The 27089-nt window shown below is 38.2% G+C and overlaps 1 protein-coding gene across 1 annotated transcript in view; it reads right to left on the bottom strand.

Annotated features, from left to right (window-relative positions):
* VPS45 (vacuolar protein sorting 45 homolog) overlaps positions 1-26796 on the bottom strand; it is a 60903-nt gene extending 34107 nt beyond the window's left edge. Inside the window, exons 1-13 of the mRNA XM_028502891.1 lie at positions 26600-26796; positions 25825-25959; positions 23360-23420; positions 17617-17696; positions 16499-16567; positions 16262-16399; positions 15723-15833; positions 12781-12915; positions 12243-12356; positions 11695-11862; positions 3098-3256; positions 2782-2889; positions 1871-1992 (exon numbers count right to left, since the gene is read on the bottom strand). Of these exons, the coding sequence (XP_028358692.1) occupies positions 1871-1992; positions 2782-2889; positions 3098-3256; positions 11695-11862; positions 12243-12356; positions 12781-12915; positions 15723-15833; positions 16262-16399; positions 16499-16567; positions 17617-17696; positions 23360-23420; positions 25825-25959; positions 26600-26692 (1493 nt within the window). The 5' untranslated portion in view covers positions 26693-26796. The remainder of the gene's footprint in view (positions 1-1870; positions 1993-2781; positions 2890-3097; positions 3257-11694; positions 11863-12242; positions 12357-12780; positions 12916-15722; positions 15834-16261; positions 16400-16498; positions 16568-17616; positions 17697-23359; positions 23421-25824; positions 25960-26599) is intronic.
* Positions 26797-27089: the final 293 nt, after the last annotated feature.

Genomic DNA, 27089 nt, shown 5'->3' with positions numbered 1-27089 from the left:
CTAAGGCCTGTATGTCTCTATGTGATCTAGCCCATACTTACTGTTTAGAATTCTTATTTTCCTCCTTACTCACTACACTCCATCCACACTGGGTTCTTCCTGTTCCATGAACTTGCTGGGCTCTCTCTTTCTTGAAAGCCCTTGCTCTGGTGTTCCCTCTGCTTGGGATGCTTTCTCTCATCATCGTTATGTAATTGATTCTTCCTTTTAATTCAAAACTCGTCTTAATGATCACTTCCTCAGAGAGGTTCTTTCCATCTAAAGTAGATTTCCCTGCCTCTACAAAGTTACTTTGTAACTTATTACCCTATTTATTTCCTCAGTATCTCATTCAAATGATATCCTTTACTTGCTCCCTAGTTTACTGTCTGTCTCCATCGTGTAAGTTCCTTGGGGACAGGTACGGGTCTTTCCTGTCACTTCTACTTCACCAGCATCTACAACAGTTCTTGACATACTGAAGGCACTCAATAAATATTTGTTATATAAAGGGATGAAGCAATTGAATGATTAACTACAAATGTATTTATGCAATAATGACAAAGGCTAACAGATGCTGACAACAAATGTGCATTTGAGCTTTGTCTGGAAAAAGGAATCAGCCAGATTAGAAAGGTCTGCTGTCATGAACTAATCGTATGCGACATACTCTTCTGGTGGTCTCTGGTAGCCCTTTAGCAATAATAGCTAAATTCTGGTTCAGCGATTCTCATATAAAATTCATAAGAAAATTAATATTTGTACTTTTATCACAGCAATCAGAAGACTATTTAATGGAGTTATGATGCTTTACAAAAAGCCTTTAAGATAGGTCAATAGCTCTGGACTGGTTTTGATTCTTCCCACTCAGCCTGCATTTCTGCACCTTGATGCCAAGATCCTTAGACATTTTACTGAAGTGAGTGCACTCTCTGAACTGAACTCCAGATGTTCTGCCTCTCGACCTTGCCTTTTTAAAAAGATTTGTTCTCTGTTCTATTACCAAATTATGGAGTTTTTTACTAAAAGAAATAAAGTGAAAAAATATATAAAACAGTCATCTAGGTACCTTAAAACATTTTTCTCCTCTCAGAAATTAATTATATTTTAAAATTCTATTCCTCCAAGGCTTTTAGATTATGATTAGCTGAAATTATGGAAGTTGTATACCAACGGTGAAAATTCTTACAGCAATTTATCCAACAGGACCCAGCAACATATATTAGGTTCTTTATAACATGTGGTTCCAATAAAAGTTACACAAAAATATAATTTAAAACTAGGTAGAGTATATACTTAACATTTCAGGGTGGCCTAAGTAAGTTGTTCTGGACAAGTTTTGTTTTTATTAAAACTAATAGAACACTGGGTTAAAATAAAAATTAATTGCTTCCCTCAGTTAATACCCCCAAAGAAAGCCATCCTTTTCTTCTGTGTAACAAATGGTCTTCGTTAATTAGGTCTCGGTTTGTATGCTGGCCACATTTGGCAAAGTCCGGCCCTTACCTAAAATAGTAACAACCTGCTCCGGCTGGCAATCAAGCAGCAGATCTATTTTTGGCTTTAATGTTTGAAACTCCAAATGTTAGATGCCATGGAACTGAACCTTAAATGGCATAAGCAAACTGGTCTGGTACCAAAGGACAGAATGTAAGTATTTGGGTTGTTCCAAACACCTGCTTCTTTATTCCAAAAGAAGTAATGTTTCAGGTTTAGCAGGTGAATTCATATCTAAACTTGACACATGTGAAACCAAAACAGTCTTAGAACTGAAACAACGGGGGAAGGAGGAGTAGAATAATATAATTGGAGTTGTAGTCCCTCACATTACTCTAAATTTTCTACTTCCTTAGTGTTTCTGGTTTTTATGATTAATATCTTTACATCTTACCTGTCTCTGAGTGTGCTGGGGCCTACGTAAGGGTACAGGTTTTCTTTAAGCTTTCCTTTGATGAGATGGTCCAGGGTCTCGTGCAGGAAAGGTTGATGCTGAGTATATACATTTTCTATTCCCTAAGACAGGGGAAAATAGTTCTTATGTCATTGTTAGGAAACTCATAATATAATGGCTTTCCCGAAAAGGACATGTACTTGATAGAGATCACGAGATGGATTCAAATAGGAATTTTAGGAGAATTTTATGGTTAAATAATTTAAAAATTATATTCATCAATTAGAAATCTCATAATAACATTCTGTAATTTAAGGCTAGCTATATAAAGGAGTTTTAAAAATGGACTTGCTAAATCCTTTATCATGTATTCACTGACTCTCATCTTTTTTGTGAAAGTATTACATGATAGGTAAAAAAAAAATAAAGGGAAAGAATTACATAGTACAGGAGACTAGACGTATCAGGAAAATGGAAAAATTTCAGGTAACATAAAACAGGCTAGCAGATTAGAACTAATTTTTGATAATTTTAAGAAGATAGGTCCATATTTTTAAAAGATCTAAAAACTGTTTGCTTCATTTTTACTTTCCTTCAGAGAAAAACTACCTAACAAATCTCACATGATAAACAAATGGGGTAAAATAGCAATGACTAACAGAGCTGTCTTTTTTGTCTTTTTACTCCTGGGTATTTCCTGGAAATATCTCGTTATTCTCTGCTCAGCTATTTGGTCCGGTGCTGACGCTGCTCCAATATAGAATGCATTTTTTAAAAAAGCTTTCAGGAGGCTGTCTGCTTTAATTTCACTAAATCAGCAGCGATCCTGGAGTTACTTTGATCATAAGCATTCACTCTCGGCCTCAGGGGTTTCCACTGCTGTTCACGCAGGACAGCACAGAGATGCCTACCTTCAGTCCTTTGAGGAACTGTTTGGTGATAGCCACAGCATCTTTGGGGCTGAAGAGGTCACTTCCCCTGACCCGTTTACCACCATATTCAACAACTGCAGACACAAGCTATAGAAAAACAGAGAAATCACCTCTTATTGCTTAGGGATCAGGAAACTCATTTCACAAGAAAATAACTTTATTAAGGAAATGAAGATATGAGAGAACAGAATTATACATTTCTGTGAATAAAACAGTATGGTATCATTTGCCAGAGAAAACCTACAATAATAAAGTTGGCTCCTGTTTGGTGGGATTAATGTATAAATTTGGTTACCTTTCGGTATTTCTCAGAAACACCTTTATTCCTGAGGTCCATCATCAGTCCTGGCAGGCTATTGCTGCTGTGTCGCTCATAATGCAAGGCGTAGAGCATCACCAGGCGGGCAGCGTCAAACTCGGTCACTCTGGGGTTCTGCAGGAGCCTCTTCACATTCTGAAGAGAGAGAGAACTGATATTTATCTCCCCTCACTTGAGCGATGTGTAAGATCTCGGATGTGATAATTATTGAATGGCAGTGATGCATCTGAGTTCATGACTAAGGTTACTACTGCTGTCAATGTACAGGGTTCAGGTTTAGCAACGCAACTACAGAAAATGAGATGCCTTTTGCCTAAGATAAGAATTAAATAAGGAGCCCTGGCTGCTGTAGCTCAATGGAATGAGTGCAGGACTGTGAAGCAAAGGGTCACTAGTTTGATTCCCAGTCAGGGTGTATGTCTCGGTAGCAGGCCAGGTCCCCAGTAGGGGGCACATAAGAGGCAACCATGCAATGATCTTTCTCTCCTCTTTCTTCCTCCCTTCCCCTCTCTCTAATAATAAATTAAAACTTTTTTTTAATTAAATAAGGCAATAAATCCCCATGCTGATTGCTTTAGGACAAACATGAAGTAACTGTGGATAGTTCTTTTCTTTTGTTGAACGAGACGGCCTAAGGCTTCACGTAGGAGAGGTTGTGATATCCTTGCTGAAACAAGGAACAACATATACTATTTCTACTGCTTCGATCACTACAGAACACAACAGAACTAACCAGCTGATTTGCAAAATTGTAGTTTTTTCTTAGTGACTGACTAGTGAGATGGAGACAAATTTGTAGCACTTTACAAAGAAGAACTGGGCTTAACCTCCAAGAAGCATCAGCTGTAACAAAATGTCTCAACATAGTTTACAGGGATATGAATGCGTAAACAGCATGTAATCTTTAAATCAAATACTTATGATCTCAAATGGGCAGGTACTGACAGCAGAGAAAGCTAGATAAAGTCATGTTTAGGTTTTGGCAATCCTCACACTAAGAGATACATGTAGATTTATATTTATTATGTAGAACAAATTAATTCAAGCCAACAAATACTGCTTGAGCCCTTTTAAGTGTAAGACACTATGCGGGGCACTGGAGGGGATGGATACAGGGGTGAGTTACACACAGTTTCTGTCCTCAGTGAATTCCCAGATAATGGGATGCAGGGGATAAAAAAAGCATAGCTCCTTCTGCTACAAAGCGTGGGTCTTCAGCTCAATGAGATTGGTAAATATGGAAATAGTGTCAGTTTAACTCAGAAGGCATATTGGTTTATATGTAATTTTTCCAGCATGTTAATATTTCAAAGAAACTGGGGACAAGCTCCCTTAAAACATTTAAGGAAATGTTTTTTCTTTAACATATTTTACCAATATGTTAAGGAGAAAAAATAGCCTCTATGAGAAGTAGAAGTTTCTGAGACCTTATATTTTGAAGAATAAAACATGAGCCCCATGACTAAGGCCTCCAAGGATGGACTGACTATGTTTCTAGGTGCAAATGCCAGTGGAGATTTAACAGTGCTAGTATTTTTACTAGGGTTGTTATTATTTTTATTGGACTCTGCTTACAAAGTTACATAAATTTCTTTCTTTCTTTTTTTAATTATATAGACTTCAACAGATCTGCTTATAACCCAATTTTCTCATAACCCTTGCTTGTTTTTAGTGCATGACTTTGCAGAATGTGACGCGTACAGAACACAAATGTGGCATTACAGCAGAAACACATGTATGCAAAAAACAAAACAAAAGTGAAAAACTGAAAATCAGTGCAACGGGGGGAAGGGGACCTAAAGTGAAGTGTGTCTGGTTGCTGAATAATCAAGAAAAACTTCATGAAGGAGACAACATTTGCAAAATGCCCTAAAGAATGTTAGAATTAGTCTGAGAGACTGAAGGAGACACTATTAATGAAATATGGAAATCAGAGAAAGAAATGGGTGGGGTTGGAAGACTGGTAAGAGTCCGGAGGGCACCGGATTCTGAGGACGTAAGAACTAACATCTGTATGGCACTTTACAACTTATGAGATGCTTTCACACAGGTTACCTTCTCAGTACTTAACAGCAACCAGGTCGAGCATCTAAGAACCCTCCCAGGAGCCCCCCAGACAACTCTCAAGTAGAAAGTGCTCTGAGGAGGGTTCCTATTGCTGCTTCTCTAAGGGCGAACTTTCCACTACCATGATTCTTAAGGGATCACAAAGGAAGAAATTTCTCTTCTATAGATTTAAACCTTGCAGTATAAGAAGTCCCTTATTTTTTTTTTTTTTGTTTTGTGGTAACTTTTCCACAGGACAGTCACTGAATAGAACCTATTTAGAACATCGGTTGAAATGTTCCACTAGTTTTTACTACAAAATGAAGTTTCAGGGTATAAATTATTATCGAGTAAAATACCCAATTTCACATGTATTTCGATTAACTTGGCCTAAGTTAAAACACCTATCTAGGATCTCTGTTGTCATTTTTCCTGCAGGTACAACGGTGCATTTTCTGCCCTTGCAGTCACTCTTTTTACCTCAATTCTACTCAATTTCTGGCTGACCTGTCTCTGTACTTTTAGACAAATCTGAGATACTGAAGTAACCACAGACCCACAAGACTGGCATGGGGACAGTCAGAGACTATTTGCAGTGATCAGGTTTTACCCTTCCTCCTTTCTAATCGCGTTCCCTTGGATTTCACTGGGCTGTTTCCCACTGAAGAACACACTTCTGCTCCTTGAGATGTGACAGTGGTATTTCCAGTCCCTGGCTGGACTCTCAGCTCTCCCTCGAGGACCTGGCCCAGAGCTGATCTAAGATTACTTTGAGCAGACTACTTTGCTTACTTTTGAGCCCTCAGAACCCAACCCATGGCCCAGGTAATGTTCTCGCTAGACTTATCTGCTTCACCATGGAGAGAAGCCTGTGGGGACAAGCTGAGTTCCTTCTGCTTTTTCAGCTATGCAAGTCCTTAAAGAAGTAAGGCATTTCTGTCTGCCTGGATCTCATTATTCTTTGACTTACTTTGGAACTACGTATTTCCCTCACGGCTACTTGACCCATTAACTTTACTCACAGTGGCATGCATTATAGTGAGATTCCAGGGTACTAATCAGAGAAGAGGGAAGAAGGAATTGGAGAGATTTCTAATTACATAGAAGGCAGGTGCTTGCTACATGGTGGCATTTATACATTGGAAATATGACTGAATTTTGTAATAAACTTGTTGATTCCCCTTTTCTTATTAAAATTTCCATATGCCTTGAGACTATCAGGAGACACACTGTCATAGTAACAGTGGCAGAGTACAGGACTAAACAAAACTATTGTTTGCTTAAGGAGACAAGATTCAAAAATCTTTCACTGAATTCTAACATTTGTATAGGCCATATCAAGGAATAGGAAAAGCAAAAACACTGTCTTCAGAGGTCAAGTTTCAAAAAAGAGCTAATAGTCACTTAGAAGACAAAAAAACAATTCTTTTCTGATATTTAGAGATACTCCCATTGTTTTAGGATGATTACTTTTATGACTTCTTCTATCAAAACTATGATGAAGCACTGCAGGAAAAAATAATGACATACTATGATTGAAACCATTGCACAAATTATAGATGAAGATTATAATAAAGAATGCTCCATTTTTTGCATTAATTTAAGAGAAAGGACAGGAGCTCTACCTTTTTTCTACAATCACATCAATGTAGTAAAACAGTCAATGAATAGCATTATTCATTGAACAGATTAGAACAGCAAGATGGAATTGGCAGAAGCCTTCAACATGCTGACATGGTAAAAAATGAATCTAACAGTTTGAGAGAACAGTATTTGGGGACTATAAAGAGCTTATCTAGGAAAAATGACAGAAAGTAGGCAGAGCCCAATTCCACTGACTGGTAAACAGTCCACATAAAGCTTAGCTTTGCTCTAGATCTCCTGGGCAATACTCTTTCTGAAACACTGGTCAAACACTGGGTTAGAAAGGATCATTTTTACTCTTAATAATGGAAGTAAAATTGCCAGTTCTGTGTGTTCCAAACAATTTCCTTATGCTTTTAATGAAAAGCAAAGCAAAAGAGAACCACAACAACAACAAAAACCCTTCTGAAATCAGGGAGCGATCCAAGGTTATGACTGAGCTAAAAAGAGAACGTACCTGGATGCCATAAAAAAATAGAACGTACCATCAAATAATAATACCGATAATGGTGACAGTTAATACTTGTTGAAGGTTACAAACCAGGCACCGTGAGAAGTGCTTTACATGTATTAGTTCATTGCACCCTCACAAAAACCTTTAAAGTACTATTATTTTCCCTCATTTTACAGACAAAAAGAATAAAACTTAAGTGGCTAAGAATCATCTTTAGCCCTGGCCAGTGTGGCTCTCATTGGTTGGAGTGTTGTCCCCAAACCAAAGGGTCGCAGGTTTGATTCCTGGTCAGGACACATGCCTGGGCTGCGGGATCTTTCCTGGTCCGGTCCGGGTGCTACCATCCCGGGGCCGGGCTCGTACGGGAGGCAACCAATAGATGCTTCTCTCTTGTATTGATGTGCATCGATGTTTCCCTCTTGCATCGATGTTTCTCTCTCTCCTTTCCTCTCTCTCTAAAAGCAATGAAAAAGTGTCCTCGGGTGAGGATTTAAAAAAAAAAAAAAAAAGAATCATTTTCAAATCCAAGCCATTAAAGTGGCCCAAGCTCTTAGCCACTACTCCATTAACAGGTTGATTTGAGATCTTTTACCCAAGCCAGGAAAGGAGGACATAAAATAGACTAGTTTCTCCTTCCAAATAGAAAGTTGTGGTACGACAATGCAGGGGTGGGGTGGGGAGCTGTTCGCTTTCTGAAGATGTTTCTCTCCATGGTACAGAAAAAAGTCTTCCTTACTAATCAAATGAGTCTTTTCTGAGGCGATGGATATGTTTCAGTGGTACTAGATGGCAATCTGGTTCTAGTAAAATTCTAAATCAAATTTTGGTTAGCCTGTAGAATAACTGGTTAGAAGTGGCAGCAATTTATAGGTTGATTTTGGCAATATATGACCTTTTTTCCCCCTCACCATGTTATAGCTACTATTCAATAAAGCAGACCCCATCTCTACTCAAAATCCTCAACTTGGTGCTTTGTGACGTATTATCACCTAAGGTCAAGCCCAGGGGTGCTATACCCGTCTAGGGGTCAGGCGCCGGAACCCACTCATTATCTAACAAAAGTGCCCTTTGTACTCTATTTAAATCATGTTGCCAGAGAAATTCTCTATGATGGGGGAGTACAAATCAACTGCTCACTGTAAAACCCTAGTACCACAGGCAAGAAAACCTTGAGAAGATAATTTAAAAATATTAAGTGGATCACAAATGGAATTCATATTTTAAAAGTACTATCTTTCTTTTAAAGTGACTCCAACATTCCCCTACCTGCCCACAGAAAAAAGATATCATGCAAGGAATTATAGTAATTTTTTCCAGCTCTTTACCATATTGTAAAGAGATACAAATAAAGATATTAAAACTGGCCAGTGATTAAATTTGGTTCTATTGCTTTAAAGGGAAAAAATGATAAAGAAAGATAAGGAAATTTAAATTTAATTATAAGGCCAAACTTTGTTTTTATTTAGTAAGAGAAGAAAATTTGTTTTATTGAGAAAAAAAGGTTTTATACAAATATTTCTATTAGTTTATTTCTATAAACTGTGTTCAGTACTGTTGTAAAAGTAAGTTGGTCAAGTTAAATGGATTGTGACACATTTTTACAAAGGAATACTATTCGGTGATTTAAAAGACTAGTCTTTAAGGTTTGATCTCATACCATCTCTGAGGTACGTGGTTAAGTGATAAAGTAAATGCAGAACTATGTGTACAGTGTGGTATCATTTGAACTTAAAAAGAGAGAGAAAGACATTCAAAAGGGCTTGCACATACACAGAATAAGTGTAAGGAAGCATGTGAAACTAGTAACAGACTCAGCTTTTAGTATATATCTCTTTCACCAAGAACTTATCTATTTAAGAATCAGAATTTAAGACAACTAAAAAATAATAAAGGCAGTGTGGTTTTTGTGAAGATTTCAGAGCATAGGGATAAAATTAAAAGGGATGAAAAAGATACTTTTCATAAATATAAAGCAAACGGCATCTTTATGATTTTCAAGATCCTGGTGTTTTCAGAGGAAATTTTGATAAGCATTTAAAAAAATTAAAAACCAACAACCATAGACACCAGTAAAGACCTTGGTATAACCAGAGCAACCACCAGTGGATGTATTTCTTTCTTCTGGTTGTGCCATACATTTAAAAATTTATGCTTACAGGATGGGAACGAACATTTACAAAGCATCTATCATATATGAATAATTTTACATATGTCCCTGAATCCTCAGTCTAAAAGTCTGAAATCATTATCCCTGAGGCTTGGAAAAGTAAGTAATCTTCCCAAAGAGACTTTGGTAAGCAGAGACAGGCTGTTCACCAGGAGAGCCTGGCTCCAAAGCCTTCTGGTTTTCATTTTACCACGCTGGCTTTATTTTACAAGGTAAAATCGCAGCAGGGAAAAAAAGAAACTGAATTTTAGAATATTGGGTCCTTATCAATGAGGAAATGTACTTCTTAAACCAAGTGGCTTAGAAATGACTATTTCCCAAAGAACTCTTATTCCCTATTGTGGGTGATGCCACATGGTGTCACTTCTTGGGAACCTTGGAATTACCTCTGATTTGTTCTGTCTTATTATCCTTACATCCAATCTGTCACTAAATTGTTGTTTTCTCCCTTGAAATGCCTCTTGTATGTTCCCTTATTGTACATTTTTTACTACTCTTGCTATGAAACTACTAGCCTTTCTGACTTCAGTTTTTCATGGCCGAAGTATCTCAACTAGATTAAATTTCCGAAAATACTGCTTTCAACATAATCAACTTTCTACATAAGACCTTACACTGGACCTCTTTGCCTTTCTCTGTAAGTACAAATACCGCTTCAAGCTTCTTCTTAAATGGTTCCTGCTTACCGAGTCAATGTTATCTCCTTATTCTCTCCCACACCCATTCTCAACAGGCCAGACTGGTGCTATTTTCTGTGTACTCCCGCGTCTTTGCTTTTGCTGCTGTGCCTGACTGAAACCCGCCCCCAGACTCTGCTGTTCTTTATGATTTACCTTAGTGGCACCTTCTATCAGAAACTGTTCCTAACAACCTCCAGTCTTATAGTATCATAGTACCACGACTGTGGTTTAATTAAACATTACGTTAAAACACTATTTAACTGTTTCTTGGGCTTCAGTCTTGTCCCTTTAACTAGACTGTAAATTTCTTGAGGCCACAGCCTGATTATGTCACTTCTAAAATTCTCTGTTGGCTCTCATCATTGTTTTCTATCCTCACCCAAGGACATGCTTATTGATTTTAGAGATAGGGGATGGGAGGGAAAGAGGGGGGAGAGAATCACTGATGTGAGAGTGAAACATCGATCAGGTGCCTCCCATATGTGCCAACTAGGGACTGAACCCACAACCTAGACTGGTGCCCTGACCAGGAAGTGAACCCATGACCTTTTGGTTTACAGGATGATGCTCCATCCAACCAAGCTACACTAACCAGGGCTGGCTCCCATCATTTTAAGATTAAAGCCCAACATCCTTTCAAAGCCATAACCTGGCCCCTATATGTCTTTTTGGCTTGTCTAAGACCACTTCTCACCTTCTAGACTGCCATAGCTACACTGAATTATTCTGTTCCCTTATTTACTTATGCATTTTTTACACCTCCAGGTCTGCATTTTTTCTGCTGAGAATCTCCCCCCTTTTCTCTGGCTGGTGCACTCCCCCTACTTATTTACTTGTCTAGAACCACACCTAGTGTCATCTTCTCTAAGCAGCTCTAAGAAGCCTCAACCTTAGGGAAAACTGTTGTCCTTTCTAAGTGTTTCCATATCCCTTTGGAAATACCTCCAGAACAGCACTCATTGCACGGCATTATAAACCCTGGTTTGGATTTCTTCCTCCCCAGTCACGTGAGCTCTCTGAGAGAAAGCGTGGTGTCCTGTTGATCTCTGTGCATCTAGATGCTCACAGTACCACGCACACGTAGGGGGCACTCACATGTTTGTGGAATGAAAAACTGATGTTCAGCAATAAAAAACCTTAGATATTGTATTTTAATATATATTTTATCTTTAAAAATATTCCCAACAACCTGTGAGATAACTACCATTATACCTATTTTTCAAATGAGGAAATTAGTTCAGAGATTAAGCCAACAGCTCCAGGTCACAAAGCCAGCAAGTGGCAAACCAAACACAAAATTCCCCATCTTCTGATTTTGGTCTAGTATTCTTTCTAGTAGACCAGGTTGCCCTCCTAAATACTCCATTAATTGCCTTAACCCTTTGGGACTATACATTATTATTCTACAGCCCTTATCATGTATTTGTCTTAATAAAAATTGTGTTCTTGTCTCAACCCCTTGTTAGACTGTAAGTTCCATATTGGTGAAGAAGGACTACTTGCCATTGTAGCTCTTGCTCTGCCTGGCACAGTGCCTGACATGTAGTAGGTGCGCATCACATTGGACTGAATAGATAGATACCTGGAGCGCGCTAGAATGGTCATTTTGACAGGCCAGTTCTTGTTCAACCTCTGACACTTCCAGCAGGTTCCGCTCACCGACCAACCGAGACAGCTCTCCGACCACCGTCACGTGCTTTGATACGGTCCCAGACATTTTCTTGAACTGTGGGTAATTCTCAACAAAGGCCTGCCATGGGGAAAACATCAGTTGGGGGTCCTGTTATTTCTTGACCAAGGAGAGGCATGTATGAAGGGAAAAGCAGGGACTGTTCTGCTCAGAAAAGGACACCTACAGAGCTCAGCCCCATGGCATTTGCTATGCCTAGGAAGAGAGGAACCGGTAGACTGAGCCCTTTAATGATCCAAATGTGACTGAAGAATGGGAAAGAAGCTTAGGGCTTATTATGAAGTTTTTATTATGCTTTTCCTGCAGAGAAATATTACAGAAAATACCTCAAATCAAACAAAATGAATTCAGGTAGGAATCCGAATAGACCAGAAATACTGCTTACATATAAATAGCTCCAAAACTTGTACGTTAGTCATCCACGCACACGTTCAATTTACCTTCATGTCTGCTATGGATTCTAGTTTCTGCTGTTCTTTGGGTTTCCTCTTCTGAAAGTCTTCCATGAGATTCTTTATATTGCTACCAATCTCAGCAAAATTCAGGTACATATTCTGTGAGAATGAAAGTTGGAAACACAGTTCTCTCAACTGGTTGACTTTTAGACAATGTAACTGAAGAGGAAAAGAATTCTGAATACAGTTAGAATGAAAGGGCAAGAAAATTCCACTATAATTACCAAATCTGGACATCGGTCAGGATACTGGTAATGAATACCATTATTATTCTCACAAAGGGCTACAGAAGGGGGGGAAGTAAGTAAATTGGGTTCTAATTTTAAAAGTAGAAAACAGAGTATGTGATTCCTATGAAAAAAGTGTTGTTAGAGCAGGTCAGAATCCAAACCTTCTGCCTTTCCTTGAGATGCAGTTTATCCACAGATACTGCTACCATCCTTCCATGTGAATTCTCACAAGTCAGTGTTGACCTTCTTACATAAAACAGCTAAACTCAATTTAAAAAATTAAAAGCACTTACATTAGCGTAGAATTCATCGTTTTCGGCAGATAGGACCACTTCTCGTAAGTCTTTACTGATCCCTGGCACTCTGGAAAGATCAATCCGATTGTTGTTTATGCCAAGTAGTTCATGGACCATGGCCTGGTATGTCCACTAAATAAAGAATTATGACAAAAGCTTTGGTAACTGACAAAACATGGAAATAGTAAATTTTCAGAAAACCAAAAACTAGTAACATTCTTTGTAACTAGCCTTCTTTATACAGAGGTTCTCTATTTAGTTCAATTTTTATTAATACTTTGTGTTATACTAAGCATTAAGATTGTCATCTTAATTGGTTAAACATGCAAAAGTCAAAATATGTTTATTTTTCACACTTTTGGAAGGGCAGCAGGATCAATATTCCTGATAAAAAGAAAACAAATGATATCTACCATTAGCTCCAATTTTGGCCTGTGAATTAAGAGTATATTTTTGGCTTCGCGCACAGGGCTATATCGGTACTGCAGTTACAAGCTGTACCATTTCCTGTACGCTTCTGTGGTTTTCTGCAGCATGAGAAGTGTGTTCTTGCAGATCTCAGTGGAGCTATATTTAACCTGGGAACACTAATATTATCAGAAAAAGCCTTGTGAGTTGATGAAAACACATACTCAGAAGCTTTATATTTTTACTTAATATGAATTGTGAAGAAGGACTGGTTTCCAGTCTTACTAATGTGAACTTATTTGGCAAAACTGGAAAGGACAAACCCCAAATTTTGCCTTCTCACCATTTACGGAGAATGGTTACTTTTAATCATAGGCCCATTGGACAAAACTAAGTATTTTCCAGCAAATTACTTAGAATCTGGTGCTAGAAATATTTGTGTATGTATACTTCATCTTTAAAAATATATACATTTATTAAGAAATGATTTGAGGTATAAAAGATGTTTTATTTCCTAAAATACTTTCCAAATGAATCCTGGAAATAGCAAGTTTCATTAGGGGATTTAAAAGAAGCACAACAAAATGTTTTATGCTTCCACAGACAGCATGCTGTGCGTGCTTCTGCCATCAGCACTTTCTCTATAATTAAATTATCTGTTTGCTTCTCTCCCCATTGGACCATGAGCTCCTTGAGAGCAGAGACTGTATCTTTTAACCTTTTATCTCCAGGACTTATCACATTATCTGGCACATAAAAGGTCCTTTGTGAAATTTGAATGAATGGTTGCTTTTCTTTGGGAAACAGAAGTATAGGCAATCATTTCTCTTTCTAATTTTTTAATATTATCAAAATTTCTTTTTTTTAAAGATTTTATTTATTTATTTATTTTTAGAGAGGGAAGGGAGGGAGAAAGAGAGAGAAACATTAATGTGTGGTTGCTGGGGGCTGTGGCGTGCAACCCAGGCATGTGCCCTGACTGGGAATCGAACCTGCGACACTTTGGTTTGCAGCCCGCGCTCAATCCACTGAGCTACGCCAGCCAGGGCTAATATTATCAAAATTTCTTTAGTGAGTAAATATTACTTTGAATTTTAGAAATATAAGCTTATTGTACCATAGAGAAGTTACATTCCACAGCCACAGATTTTCCCAGCACTAACATTATTATAAGCTGGGAAGGAACTGAAATGCAGACTGTGCCTTTCCCTACCAATTTAAAGTCAATGCTAATAAAGCTCTGCGCCTGTACTTGCAGAAGAAGAAACCTGGAAGCCCTGGCTAGGTAGCTCAGTTGGTCAGAGCATCATCCCAGTATGTCAAGGTTTCATGTTTGATCCCCAATCAGGGCACATACAAGAATCAACCAATGAAATGCATAAATAACTGGAATAACAAATTAATGTTTTTTCTCTCTCTCTCTAAAAAGCAGTAAAATAAAAACAAAAGAACAAACAATGGTAAGACACAGTCTGCTTGAAGGAATGTGTAACCTAGGCAGTTGGAAACAAAGGTTTACCATGGCAAGTGCAGCATGATACCTAAGAAAGACACAAAGTTCCCTGGTACTTTTAGGAAAAAAGAACATGCCTGATGAAAAGAAACATGGCTTAAAGCTGTTCTAAGAGTGATTTTAAGGTAGAATTTTGATAGGTGGATTGGGAAGAGAAGGTATTCCAAATGTTCCCGGGTTTAGACAGAGGTTATAACATGAATAAAATGATGGCAGGAAACCATGTGCCGTATCTGGACCGCTGTGAGCTGCAGGTGTTATGCAAGGTTGGGCCCACGCTGTGAAGGCTCTTGGATGCCAAGATCAGGAGTCTGTGCTTAACTCATTAGGCAAATGGGAACCAATGAAGGTCTTTTTTTAAAATCCTCACCCGAGGACATGTTTATTAATTTTTTAGAGAGAGGAAGTGAGGTGTGGGGGGGGAGAGAGAGAGAGAGAAACATCAATCTACTGGTTGTCTCCTATGTGTACCCCAACAGGGGAATGAACCTGCAACCATTTGGTGTACAAGGCAACGCTCTAACCAACTGAGCCACCTGGCCAGGGCCAATGAAGATTTTTAAGCCAGGAGTAATCAGGATCAGAACAGTGCTTTGGAAAAATTAATGTAACAACATTGTGTTTGTTAAATATATTAGAGTGAGAAGGAATGAAAAGTAGGGATGAAGTAGATGACTATTTCAGCATTACCACAAGTGATTAGGGTCTACAACAAGGTAACAGCAGAATGGAAAAGAACAGACACTGTTAAAGTAAAGTCTACAGAACCTAGAAGTTGCCCTGATAGGTGTGGGAATGGCAGTAGAAAGGGACAGGAAGGATGAAGCAAAGAAAGAGTCGAAGATTACTGTGGCTGGAAGAATAGTGATACTAAAGTACCAGGAAATACAAGGCAAAAACAAGAATAACTGAAAACAAGGAGGCAAATAAACGGATCACGCTGTTCATTTCCACATCTGCATTTTGATGAGTAGCACTTGAAATCATCCTTCTGTTATGCTAACAGAGGGTTCTGCACCTGGTTTAGCAACGGGGTGATGGCATCATCGCAGCGATCTAAAATAAGTAGCAATGGAGGAACCTCAGTCCGCCGGAATTCAAACAGTTCGTATTCTTTAGTTATCACTTGCTGTAGGTGAGAGAGAAAGGTGGTTTGGTCAACCAATTAGTTGCAAATAGAGATGATATAACCAGGAAATTAATATATGCAAATCATATTTAACAAAAGTTCTTTGCACCTTCATAGACCTTCCATAAAAGGATTCAAAAGTTTAGTAGTATTCTGTTTAAGAGGATAGCATTTGGAAGTATTTTACAAGTGGTTTGATTGGATCAAAAGAAGTTAAATAGCTTGGAAATGTTTCTTAGGTTAAATGTAAAAATTTTAACTTTAATTTGTTGCTTTTGGTTTTGAATTATGAAGACCTACCTCTTTACCAGTAAACCTAACACATCATCTCCTTGGTTGTTGATAAAATATTCCTTTAGTTCTGAAATGTGATAAGAAAGTGAATGACCTTGATGTTTTGGGACGAGTGGTGATAGGGAAGGCTGTACCTTAACACATTCTGCAAGCCTCTTTGCTGCCTCTGATGAAAGCTGGTAACGAATCATGGGACATTTCTTCAGGGACAAAAGGACAGCTGTCAGTCCTTGAGTTGTTCTGGATAGCTGGGCTGGATCCCAATTTCGACCCTTTTAAATATTCAGAGAAAATATTTAAATTTTTTCTTGCTTGCTGAATTAACTCTCACCTGATAAATAAACTTAAAAAAAAATCCTTTCCTTCCATACCTGGCAGCAACCCAAAATATTGAGGGAAAACAAATGTGGATTCACAGCAATGTAATCCCCGTAAAATTCCTGCAAGCAAAGCACCAAGATCGGTTAGTCACTCTGTAAACCACAACTGTATCATGCAGTAGTGTTTTCATATGCGCTGTGATACTACGTGATGTGGTCCAATTTGAGGACATGCAAATGTGAAAGATCTAAAAATTGATCAATGAACAAAAGCCAATGTGGGGAATTAATAGCATAATTGTAAAACAGTAGCACCAATAATAAATCTTAAAAACACATAAAACAAAAATTGTGGAAGTATACATACCATACATACTGGAGACCTCTATGCACACTTATCAATTAGTGAAAAACAAAACACTGCTACGGGATATACAATGTTCTACTCAGGTGCAAAAGAACTTTGCTTTTCAGTGCACTCTCATGAGGGAGAACATGGTTCAAAACAGGTCATTCTTTCTTATTCATTTTCATTTAGAACATCCTTCTGAATAGCCAGCACTTGTTTATTTGCAGCCCTGAAGACAATATTCTTCAGTTGGGTGATCAACGTATTCAAACGTTTGTGATAAATGTATTCAAGAACACTAATCTGTTTAAGAAGGAAGGGGTAACATGGTATGTTCTAATGCGATGTATTATATAGCATGCAGAATAAATGTTTAGGAGTTTCCAAGTTTTAACCTAATGACAATATCTGCTTATTATTCCCCAAGCAAGATAACCACAAACAGAACTTTAAAAAACCTCATTCACATGCTTTACTTTCTATTCTCTCCCAATCAGACATAGTTCTATAGATGAACATTCTTATAGGGCAGCTCATACGGCTATCATAGGACATACCTGACTCTGTCCCCAACCCGGTGAAGTGAAACTCTTCCTACCAGTCTAGTAGGATCCAGCACCAGTCCAGTCTCCTTATTCCCACTGACACCTTTAATTCGTCCCCATCCAGTTTGATGTGTCTTCCAAACTTTCTAAATATGAGTATAGCCTGGTGCAGTGCACACTTACCGTGTCTGGTGAACAGCACCTTCCCTATTTTTAGACTCAAATCTTTAAAAAGGGCCAATGTAAGAAATGAGTTACAGGACCAAGATGTTTACCTGAACCTCAGCCACAACTTCCTGTTCATCAGCTTCAGCTAATGACTTCACATCACTCTTGCTGATCACATTACTGAAATCTGAAACAGACACATGAGTTGTTGTTGACTAAAAGGAGATCATCTTTGCTGCAATTAGACATAAGTGGGCCTGGCGGTTAAAGCCTAATAACTAAGGGGAGTTTAGTATACACCGTAGTATATGTCAGAGTTGAACACCTTCAAACTGGAAGGAGTAGCACAAGTATGTTTAAACCCATAAATTCATAATAATACTTTTTATAAAAGGACCACCACTGTACATATTGAAGGATTCCAGGGAATCAAATCTTATGCTGAAAATAGCAAAGGGAAAGGAGTAAGCTTTTATGCTTTTATACACAAACTGTACTACCAGACAAGCAAATAGTAGGTAAAGGGAAATTTCTCTTTATAGAACCATCCCAGCTAAAAAAATAAAGAAGGAATGATAATGATAGAATTAAAACACCATTTTTTTCAACCCCTAATGAACCGGCGGAAGGACCTAGGCATCGAGCATCAACCGCAGCTAACGTCACAATAAGAGATGGCCAACAGAAGCACACCACACTACCGATGAAGTTTTCTGCCAAAAAGAAATCAAACCTGAATCTAATTAGGCCTCTGTATCCAGGTACCAACTTACAGAAACTGAAAGACAGGAGAACATTTTAAACTGCAAAGAACATGTTAAAATACCTCACAGGGATGCAATTGGTAAGATCCGGGCTGTAGGAAACTTGAACAGAACAATGTGGTTTCTTCAACAAATAAATTGCACAGAAGAGATAAGCAAGAGAAGAAAAGAAAAGGTTAAACAACACATCAACCAATAGTAATGTGTGGACCTTACTATGATCCTGATTAAAACAAACTGTGGGGAAAAAAAACCCCAAAAGACATGAGAGAATTTGAACACTGAATGAGTATTTTAAAATAGGAATTATTTTTTTCTGATTTGGGTATGGTAATAGTATTTTTAAAAATGAGTCCTTATCTTTTAGAGATGCATACTGAAGTACTATGGGTAAAATTGTGGGATATCTTAGATATCCTTCAAAATCATATTGGTGGGGGAATAGGTGGCAGTATGGCTAAAACAAGTTTGGCCATAGTACAGTAATTGTTGAAACTGGGTGATGGGTACATTGGAATTTGTTATACTATTCTGTCTACTTTTATATAGTCTTTGAAAGGCACATATAATACTCAGCAGGTATAAGAATATAAAAAAATAAAATTATGAAAAAAAATGATATGAGTCCTGACTGGGTGGCTCAATTGGTTCAAGTGTCATCCCCTAACACCAAAAAGTTGTGGGTTTGATCCCCAGTTGGGGCGCTGGGGCGCATATGGGAGGCAACCAACTGGTGTTTCTCTCATATTTATGTTTCTCTCTCTCACTTCTCCTGTAAAATCAATAGTAAAACATGCACCCTTGGGTGAGGATTCAAAAAAATGATATGAGCAGAAGGCAAGTTTAGTGCTAAAATAAACCGTGCTGAAAGTTTGTATTGTAATAAATAAAATTACTATATACAATCACATTTTAGTTTATTTTAATCCAAATAACTAAATAAAATTGTGAAATTGATTGATCCACCCAAGAAATTTCAACTCTATTTTTCACAGGCTTTAGTGTGAACTACATTGTGTATGTGTGTGTGTGTGTGTGTGTGTGTGTGTATACATATATATACACACGTTTTCCTTCTACATCATAGTTATAGCTCATATCAAACAATCTTTAGAACCAGAAAATATTAATTATTCATTATTTTTTGAATTTTAAAAAATATATTTTATTGATTATGCTATTACAGTTGTCCCATTTCCCCCCCTTTATTCCCCTCCATCCTGAACACCTCCTCCTACCTGCATTCGAATCCCTTTAGTTCATGTCCATGGGTTGTACATATAAGTTCCTTGGCTTCTATATTTCCTATACTATTCTTAGCTTCCCCCTGTCTATTTTCCACCTACCCTTTATGCTACTTATTCTCTGTACCTTTTTCCCCTTCCATCCCCCTGCTGATAACCCTCCATGTGATCTCCATTTCTGTTCTTGTTTTAATTGTTTGCTTTTTTTTTTTAGGTTTGGTTGTTGATAGTTGTGAGTTTGTTATCATTTTATTCATATTTTTTATTTTCTTTTTCTTAGATAAGTCCCTTTAACATTTCATATAGTAAGGGCTTGGTGATGATGAACTCCTTTAACTTGACCTTATCTGGAAAGCACTTTCTCTGCCCTTCCATTCTAAATGATAATTTTGCTGGGTAGAGTAATCTCAGATATAGGTCCTTGCCTTTCATGACTTGGAATACTTCTTTCCAGGCCCTTCCTGCGTGCAAGGTTTCTTTTGAGAAATCAGCTGAAGGTCTTATGGGAACTCCTTTGTAAGTAACTGTCTCTTTTTCTCTTGCTGCTTTTAAGGTTTTCTCCTTATCTTTAATCTTGGCTAATGTAATTATGATGTGCCTGGGGTGTTCCTCCTTGGGTCCAGCTTCTTTGGAACTCTCTGAGCTTCCTGGACTTCCTGGAAGTCTTATTTCCTTTGCCAGATTGGGGAAGTTCTCCTTCCTTATGTTTTCAAATGAGTTTTCCATTTGTTGCTCTTCCTCTTCTCCTTCTGGCATCCCTACATTCAGATATTGAAACATTTAGAGTTGTCCTGGAGGTTCCTAAGCCTCTCCTCATATTTTTGAATTCTTGTTTCTTCATTCTGTTCTTGTTGACTATTTCTTCCTTGTGGTCCAAACCATTGATTTGAGTCCTGGTTTCCTTCCCTTCACTATTGGTTCCCTGTACATTTTTCCTTTATTTCTCTTTCCAGAGCCTTCACTTTTCCCTCTATTTTGCGACCATATTCTACCAATTCTGTGAGCATCCTGATTACTAGTGCATCTGATAGGTTGGCTATCTCTTCATTACTTAGTTGTATTTGTTCTGGAGCTTTGATCTGTTCTTTCATTTGGGCCATTTTTTTCTTTTGGCGTGCCTGTTAGGTAGTTGGGGCAGAGCCTCGGGTATTCTGCAGGGTGGGGCAACCTACGTTGTGGCGCCGCCGTATGTGGGGGAGGGGTCAGAGCGGGAGCTGTGCCACTTGCTCTGCTGTCTGCCAGTTGTTAGTCACTCCGGCTGCTACCCACAAGCAAATTGGCCCCTTCTGGTGCTGATTCCTGGATGGGTGGGTTTGTGTACATTCTAGGACCCTGTGGGTCTCTCCAACGAATTCTCCTGTGAGGCTGGGAGTTTCTCCCACCATGGCAACCCCCACAGGTTTTTTTAGTCAGATGTTTGAGGCTTTATTTCCCTGCAACCCTGGAGCCCTGGGTTGTGCAGTCTGTCTCGCTCCCCAGTTGTTCTTCCTGGTTCATCTGCAGGTGACTGTGGGGCCACCTGGTCCGCCAGCTGCCAACTTGCCGTGAGACCTCTCCGCCCGGCTGCCCATCTCCACCCCTCCTACCGGTCTGGATGAATGTTTATTCATTAACTCCTTGGTTGTTGAACTTCCATACAGCTTGATTTTTTTCTGTCAGTTCTGGTTGTTTTTTGTTTTTAAACTGTTGTCCTTTTGGTTGTGCAAGGAGGCACAGTGTGTCTAACTATGCCTCCATCTTGGCTGGAAGTCTGCACATGGATGTAATTATTCATTATTAATCTTAATTGCTGCATCAATGAACTCTCTTTGGAGGAGAAAGGAGGCTTTTACCTCATGGCCTATTCAATTTTTAGCTAAGAGATACAGCAAAAGAATGATTCTGTTGGATGTTCACTTACATTTAAATGTGGAAGCACAGGGAATCAGTCTCTGTCTCTGCCTCTCTCCGCCCCCTCCCCCCCACCTATCTACCAACCGCTGAGTACACAAGTAACTACATTTTCCTAAATACCTAGCTTGTGATAAGACTAAAAAATACTGGAATAACTGCACACTTACTGGAATAGCAAAAATAAAAAATAGGGACAACACCAAATGCTTGTGAGAATTCAGAGAAACTGTACTACCTATACATTGCTAGTGGAAATGTAAAATGGTGCAGTTACTCTAAAGAATATTTGGCAGTATCTTAGGACATTAAACATGTAACTACCACATAACCCAGCAATTGCTCTCCTGGGCATTAGTTATTACAGAGAAATGAAACTTATATTCACACAAATGATTTTAACAGCTTTATCTGTAGCAGCCAAAACTGGAAACAACTCAGATGTCCTTCAAGAAGTAAAAGAGTTAAAGTGTGGCACATCTATACCACAGAATACTTCTCAATAATAAAAAGGAATAAATTATTGACAGATGGATAACTTGGATTACTCTCTAGAGAGTTATGCTGAGTAAAAAAAAACAAAACCAAAAAACAATTCCTAAAGGTTGTATGCTATATGATTCCACTTACATAACCTTCTTGAAATGACAAAATTACAGAAATGGAGAACAGTTGTGGTTGCCGGGGATTAATGAGAGGGCCGGGGCGGGAGGGAAGTGGGTATGGCTAGAAAAAGGACAATACCAGGGATCCTCGTGGAGATGGAAGTGTTCTGTATCCCAACCGCATCGATGTCAACACCCGGGATGCGATGCTGTACTACAGCTGTACAAGATGCTACACTGGGGGAGACTGTGCCAGGGGTGCATGGGTCTCTGCATTATTCTCACAACTACATGTGAATCTACAATTATTTCAAAATAAGATGTTTAATTAAAAAGAAGGCCTGTGGCTACAAGCCAAAACAATCAACCAACCAAACCAAACCTAATCTAACCAAACCAAAAAATAATGAAATTAATAAAATTTCTATTTTTACCCCTTGGGGTTGTTGTAGAGGCCAAATGAAATAATATCTAAGAAAGTTCTTTATAAAATACAAAGTTTTATCACAACTGTTAATTTTTGGTACCATTATTAAATTGTAGCATATCCTGAAGAAAGTACATACAGTCTAAACACTAAGACTCCAAAGCCTCAAGAAAGCTTTAAAACTTCTCAAATACAGTACATACTGGGTACTAAGTTTTGTCCTTGGTTTTGGAAATGGTACCAAATAAACTATACTAACCTATAAAGATCAGTAATGACATCTAGAGGAGAACAGATGTAACTTCCAAAGCAGAAGGTATTTCATTAAAAAAAAAATCTGTGTAATCGTATAGTAACCACAAAGCTGGTTTATTTCCAGGCCTCTGCCCCCCATCTTCCCTGTTCCCCACTGCACTCCCCCTGCCAAGTTAGACAAGAAAGAGACAGCTATCTGATGATTTGTACTTTCAAGCACTACATAAAGTAGCAAAGAGAAGTGGAATATTTTCATTTGGTAGGTGAAGTAAAGCTCTGCCTTTCCAACAAACTCAAGTATATCTTCCCTCCAAGCAAATAAATCAGTTTCTATGCTTCAGTTCACAAAAGCATAAAATAGGAATAAGAATACCCATTGTGAAACTAGGCTACTTACAACTTTTGACTTACAAAAAAATTTGATAGGCATAGTTAAACAAAAAACAATTTTTTACCTATGTGATTAATGAAGAATGGAAACTACATTCAGCTTTCTGAAATAGAATGTTGGCTGTAAGACTTTTAAAACTTTGAAAGGACATTAAAAAAGAAAACACTCTTTTAGTGAAGGATTCAGTGAACTTCTTGATGATACGAAGTGGCCAACAGAACATAGCTAGCTAGCATATAGTTACATAACTGAATAGGTAAAGTAACATACTTACAAATAAAATATATACTGTACTTGGGTCTTCGGAGCTCCTGAATCAGATAATCCACATTCTCCTAGAAAGGAACAAACAAACAAAATAGGAGAATTGCTTAGGTGAAGAAGTAATAAATATCATCCATTGGTTTATTTAAGTGTTTACCAAGAGTCTACTACTGTGTGCTGAGGTCTAGATTTAAGTGTGTGTTTGTTGGGGAGGGTGAGACCTCAGGCTGAAAGAGAAATACATTAAACATAATGATCAAGAATCATATGCAATATTAACTAGCTGTGTTATGTTGGCCAAATAAAGATTAAAAATATACGAAGAACACAGATGCTGAAATATAACATAAAACTGATAATTCTATAAATCTGCCTCAAGCTGCTTATCTACAAATATTTACCTGATGAAAATTATTATATAGGATATCAAAATATGTCTAGTCCTTTTAAAAACCAACAGTCATACAACATAACATACAGATCAAGCATCACAGAAATGTGCCCCTGAAACCTTTATGACCCTATGAACCAACATCACTGCAACAAATTTAATATTAAAAAACACCAAGAGTAAAGGTAAAATATAGTTAATTATATTCACCTTGGTTTTTGACTTACTGGGACCTAAGCCTGCACAACTGCAGTGTTTGTGAAATATTTGCAACGAGCAGGCTAAGACCTTTCTATAATTGCATTATTTTGAAGTAAAATATACAGTTTAGAAGTAAAAACAGTTGATTTTTATATAGTCAAAACATATGAATTCAGTTATATTAGATCACAATGCAGGTCTTACCTATTTTTGATACTATAACACAGGGTTAAATTTCAGTATAAAGTTGGTCCTCAAACAATACATGACATAAAATAGCATATTTGAATGTTAAAAAAACATAAGTTTCTTACAGAATTAAAAGTAGTGTAAGCAATGTACATTGCTTGTTAAATGGGAAAAATTTTTTTAATTGTCATTTAGATTAAAATAGATTAAAATTAATTTTATCATACAATCTTAAGGAAAATGTTTTTAAAAACATTATTTTGAGAATATATATGTGTACATATACACATATACACATTTGTGTGTGTGTGTATATACCCTCACATATATTTATATGAAAGAGGTTCTCTAATAAACAAGTTAGGAAATGCACTACATGATCTCTGGGATCCCTCTCAGACCAGAACTTCATTTCTAAGAGGTATATATGTGAAAAAATCAGAAACTTCTATAACAGAATTAATGCATTCATTAATTCAGGGACTGTTTATCAAGTGTCCACCATGTGGCAGGCACTGGGGACATAATACTGTGAAAAAACAGACCATCTCTCTTCTTATGGAACTTACTGCTGGTACGTGAGATAGATATTAATTAATCACACAAATCATATGAAATTTCAAATGTGACAAGCAATAGAGAAAGGAAGATGGTGCTGTCAGTGCTTATACCAGGAAGGTTTGACCTGGTCAGCAAGGTCAGGGATTTGCTTGCAGTGAAGAAGTTTCAAACAGAGAAAAGAACCTATGCAAATGTCCTGTAGCATGATGGAATATAGTGGACTAAAACACTGATGTGGCTAAGAGCAAAAAAGTGGAAATGGTTTGAAATGAGGCTGTAGAAATGATAGGACCTAGACCACATGGGGCCTTGCAGGCACAATTAAGGAGTTTTGTCTTTATCATAAAAATAATGAGAAGTCATTCAAGGATTCCAAGCAGAGGTAACATGATCAGATTTGTATTTTGGAAAGTGCACAATGTACAAGTGTGTTAAGAGTACATTGGAGTTGAAGAACAACAGAATATACAAAATAAGATTGAAATAGTTAAGGACTTTTAAAGGAGGATTCAAACAAGATTTGGATGTTGGACAAAAACTGACAGAAGGCTAAAGAATCTCAATTAGGATAAAGGGACAAACAAATAGAGGGCTGGAACGAGGACACAGAGGGATGATAAAAAGGCCTAGTTGGCTGTAGTGAAGGCGAAGAGGTAGGACAGTGGAGTTGGATACATAAGGGCAGACAAGACCAGCTAAAGGAGCATCTTGAGGGGCCAGGCTGCTAAGAATAGATTTAATCATAGAAGTAAAATTGAGCCTTTATAGGTTTCTCAGCATAGACATGAATGAAATGATAAAGACTCAAGACACTGATATAGTACATAAGATTAAGTGGCGTTGGTGTTCAGTGTGAGGAGGTTAATCCAGGAATAAAGTGATGTGGGTTTCTGTCAGGGTAGTTAGTGTCTTTGGAAGTAATTGAAAACCTAAAAGACATTTTAAAGGAAAAAAATGGCTGTAAGAAGGGAACTGAAATATGGGAAGGAGAGTCAAGGTTGTAACTCTGATAAACCAGGATAATTATGATGCCACAAATGATGATAATACAAATTTATTTTGCCTGTTTAATGCTTTCAGATCACAGCGTTCTGTATCTGCCTGAGCAGATGGCAGTTCAGTTTATGCAGTACCTTCGTTGGTCGAAGAAAACAAATTGCTTTCAGGTGTTTCATGATCTCCCGGTTTGGAGAATCAATGCGTTCAAAAAGGTACACTTCCTTCTGAAGAATCTCCGATTGTGTGTATACCATACTCACTATACCAGTCTGTAAAGGAAAAGAATTACTAATATTATGATGATCCAGAATAATAAAAACAAGCCACAATACCTAAAACTTAAAATTTCATTAATATGCCCAATTCTTAATTGGGCATCTTAAATATTTGACATATGTAATAACATTTACTGACCATCCAAAACTTGTAGGTAATGTACCAGATGCTCTCTCTAAACATGGACAATCCATACATTCCTCCCACTACCACTCCCCGCCAAATTTTTCTATCTCCTTAAAGAGTTTTTTTTAAATTCTGTGATCAACAAATAATAAATAATCTGTCATCTCAGCTTGAGCCCCACAGCTTTACTTTAAAAACACAATGCTGAGTAGAAATAACAGGACCATCTCAGATGCTCTGTCTCACATATTTTTGGAAGAAACATTTAGAAAAGGATTTCTGATTCCAAGAAATTGTTCCAGGTACAAGAACAAAATCTCTGGCAGTGGTTAAAGCCCTTTAGTCTGAAAACCTACTGGGCAAGCTTTATACAGTCTTTCAGTTCCGTACAGAGCTGACCCTCATTTAAAAATCTTTAATTAAATATTAAATCCTAGAGTGCAATGGGACCAGCTATTGTAAAAGAAGGAGGGTTCCCTCACAAATGCTGAGCAAAAGCAAACTCACCGTCTCTTTATCCATGACAAGTACTTTCATACCCGGTCCGCTGTCCTCTATCATTTTGGAAACGTACTGCTTCACAGCAAAAACCACGTTCATGGTGGCGAATTGACAGGTTATTCCCACCGCCCTTCCCGCCCCCCTTTTTCTTGCTAAATGAACCCCCGGCTTCTTGGCCAAGTCTCCGCGTTTCCTCCCCACCCAGCTGTGGCTTCCGGAAGTCCGGGCAGCCGAGCTGCTGGGAGTTGTAGTTCCGCCGTGCGGTCGGGAGGACCCGGTTGGGAAAACCCGCGGAGACACCTCTTGAGCCGCCCCGCGGAGATCTGGTTGCCCTCCCACCTCCCCTGCTGGAGACCTGGCTCCCAGACCGCTCCCAGCCCTTGGTCCAGAATGCCTGGGCCGAGGCCTAAAGACCCTCCTGCTCCCGGGCGCTTGAAGCTCGGAGGGACGGCACTTGGTAAATCCTACGCGGTACTTGCTAAGTGGTAGTGATTCC

This window comes from Phyllostomus discolor, chromosome 14 (assembly GCF_004126475.2).
Source record: "Phyllostomus discolor isolate MPI-MPIP mPhyDis1 chromosome 14, mPhyDis1.pri.v3, whole genome shotgun sequence".
Taxonomy (NCBI): Eukaryota; Metazoa; Chordata; class Mammalia; order Chiroptera; family Phyllostomidae; genus Phyllostomus; species Phyllostomus discolor.
The sequence above is the reverse complement of the archived record's forward strand: the minus strand, read 5'-3'. Positions and strand labels throughout refer to the sequence as shown.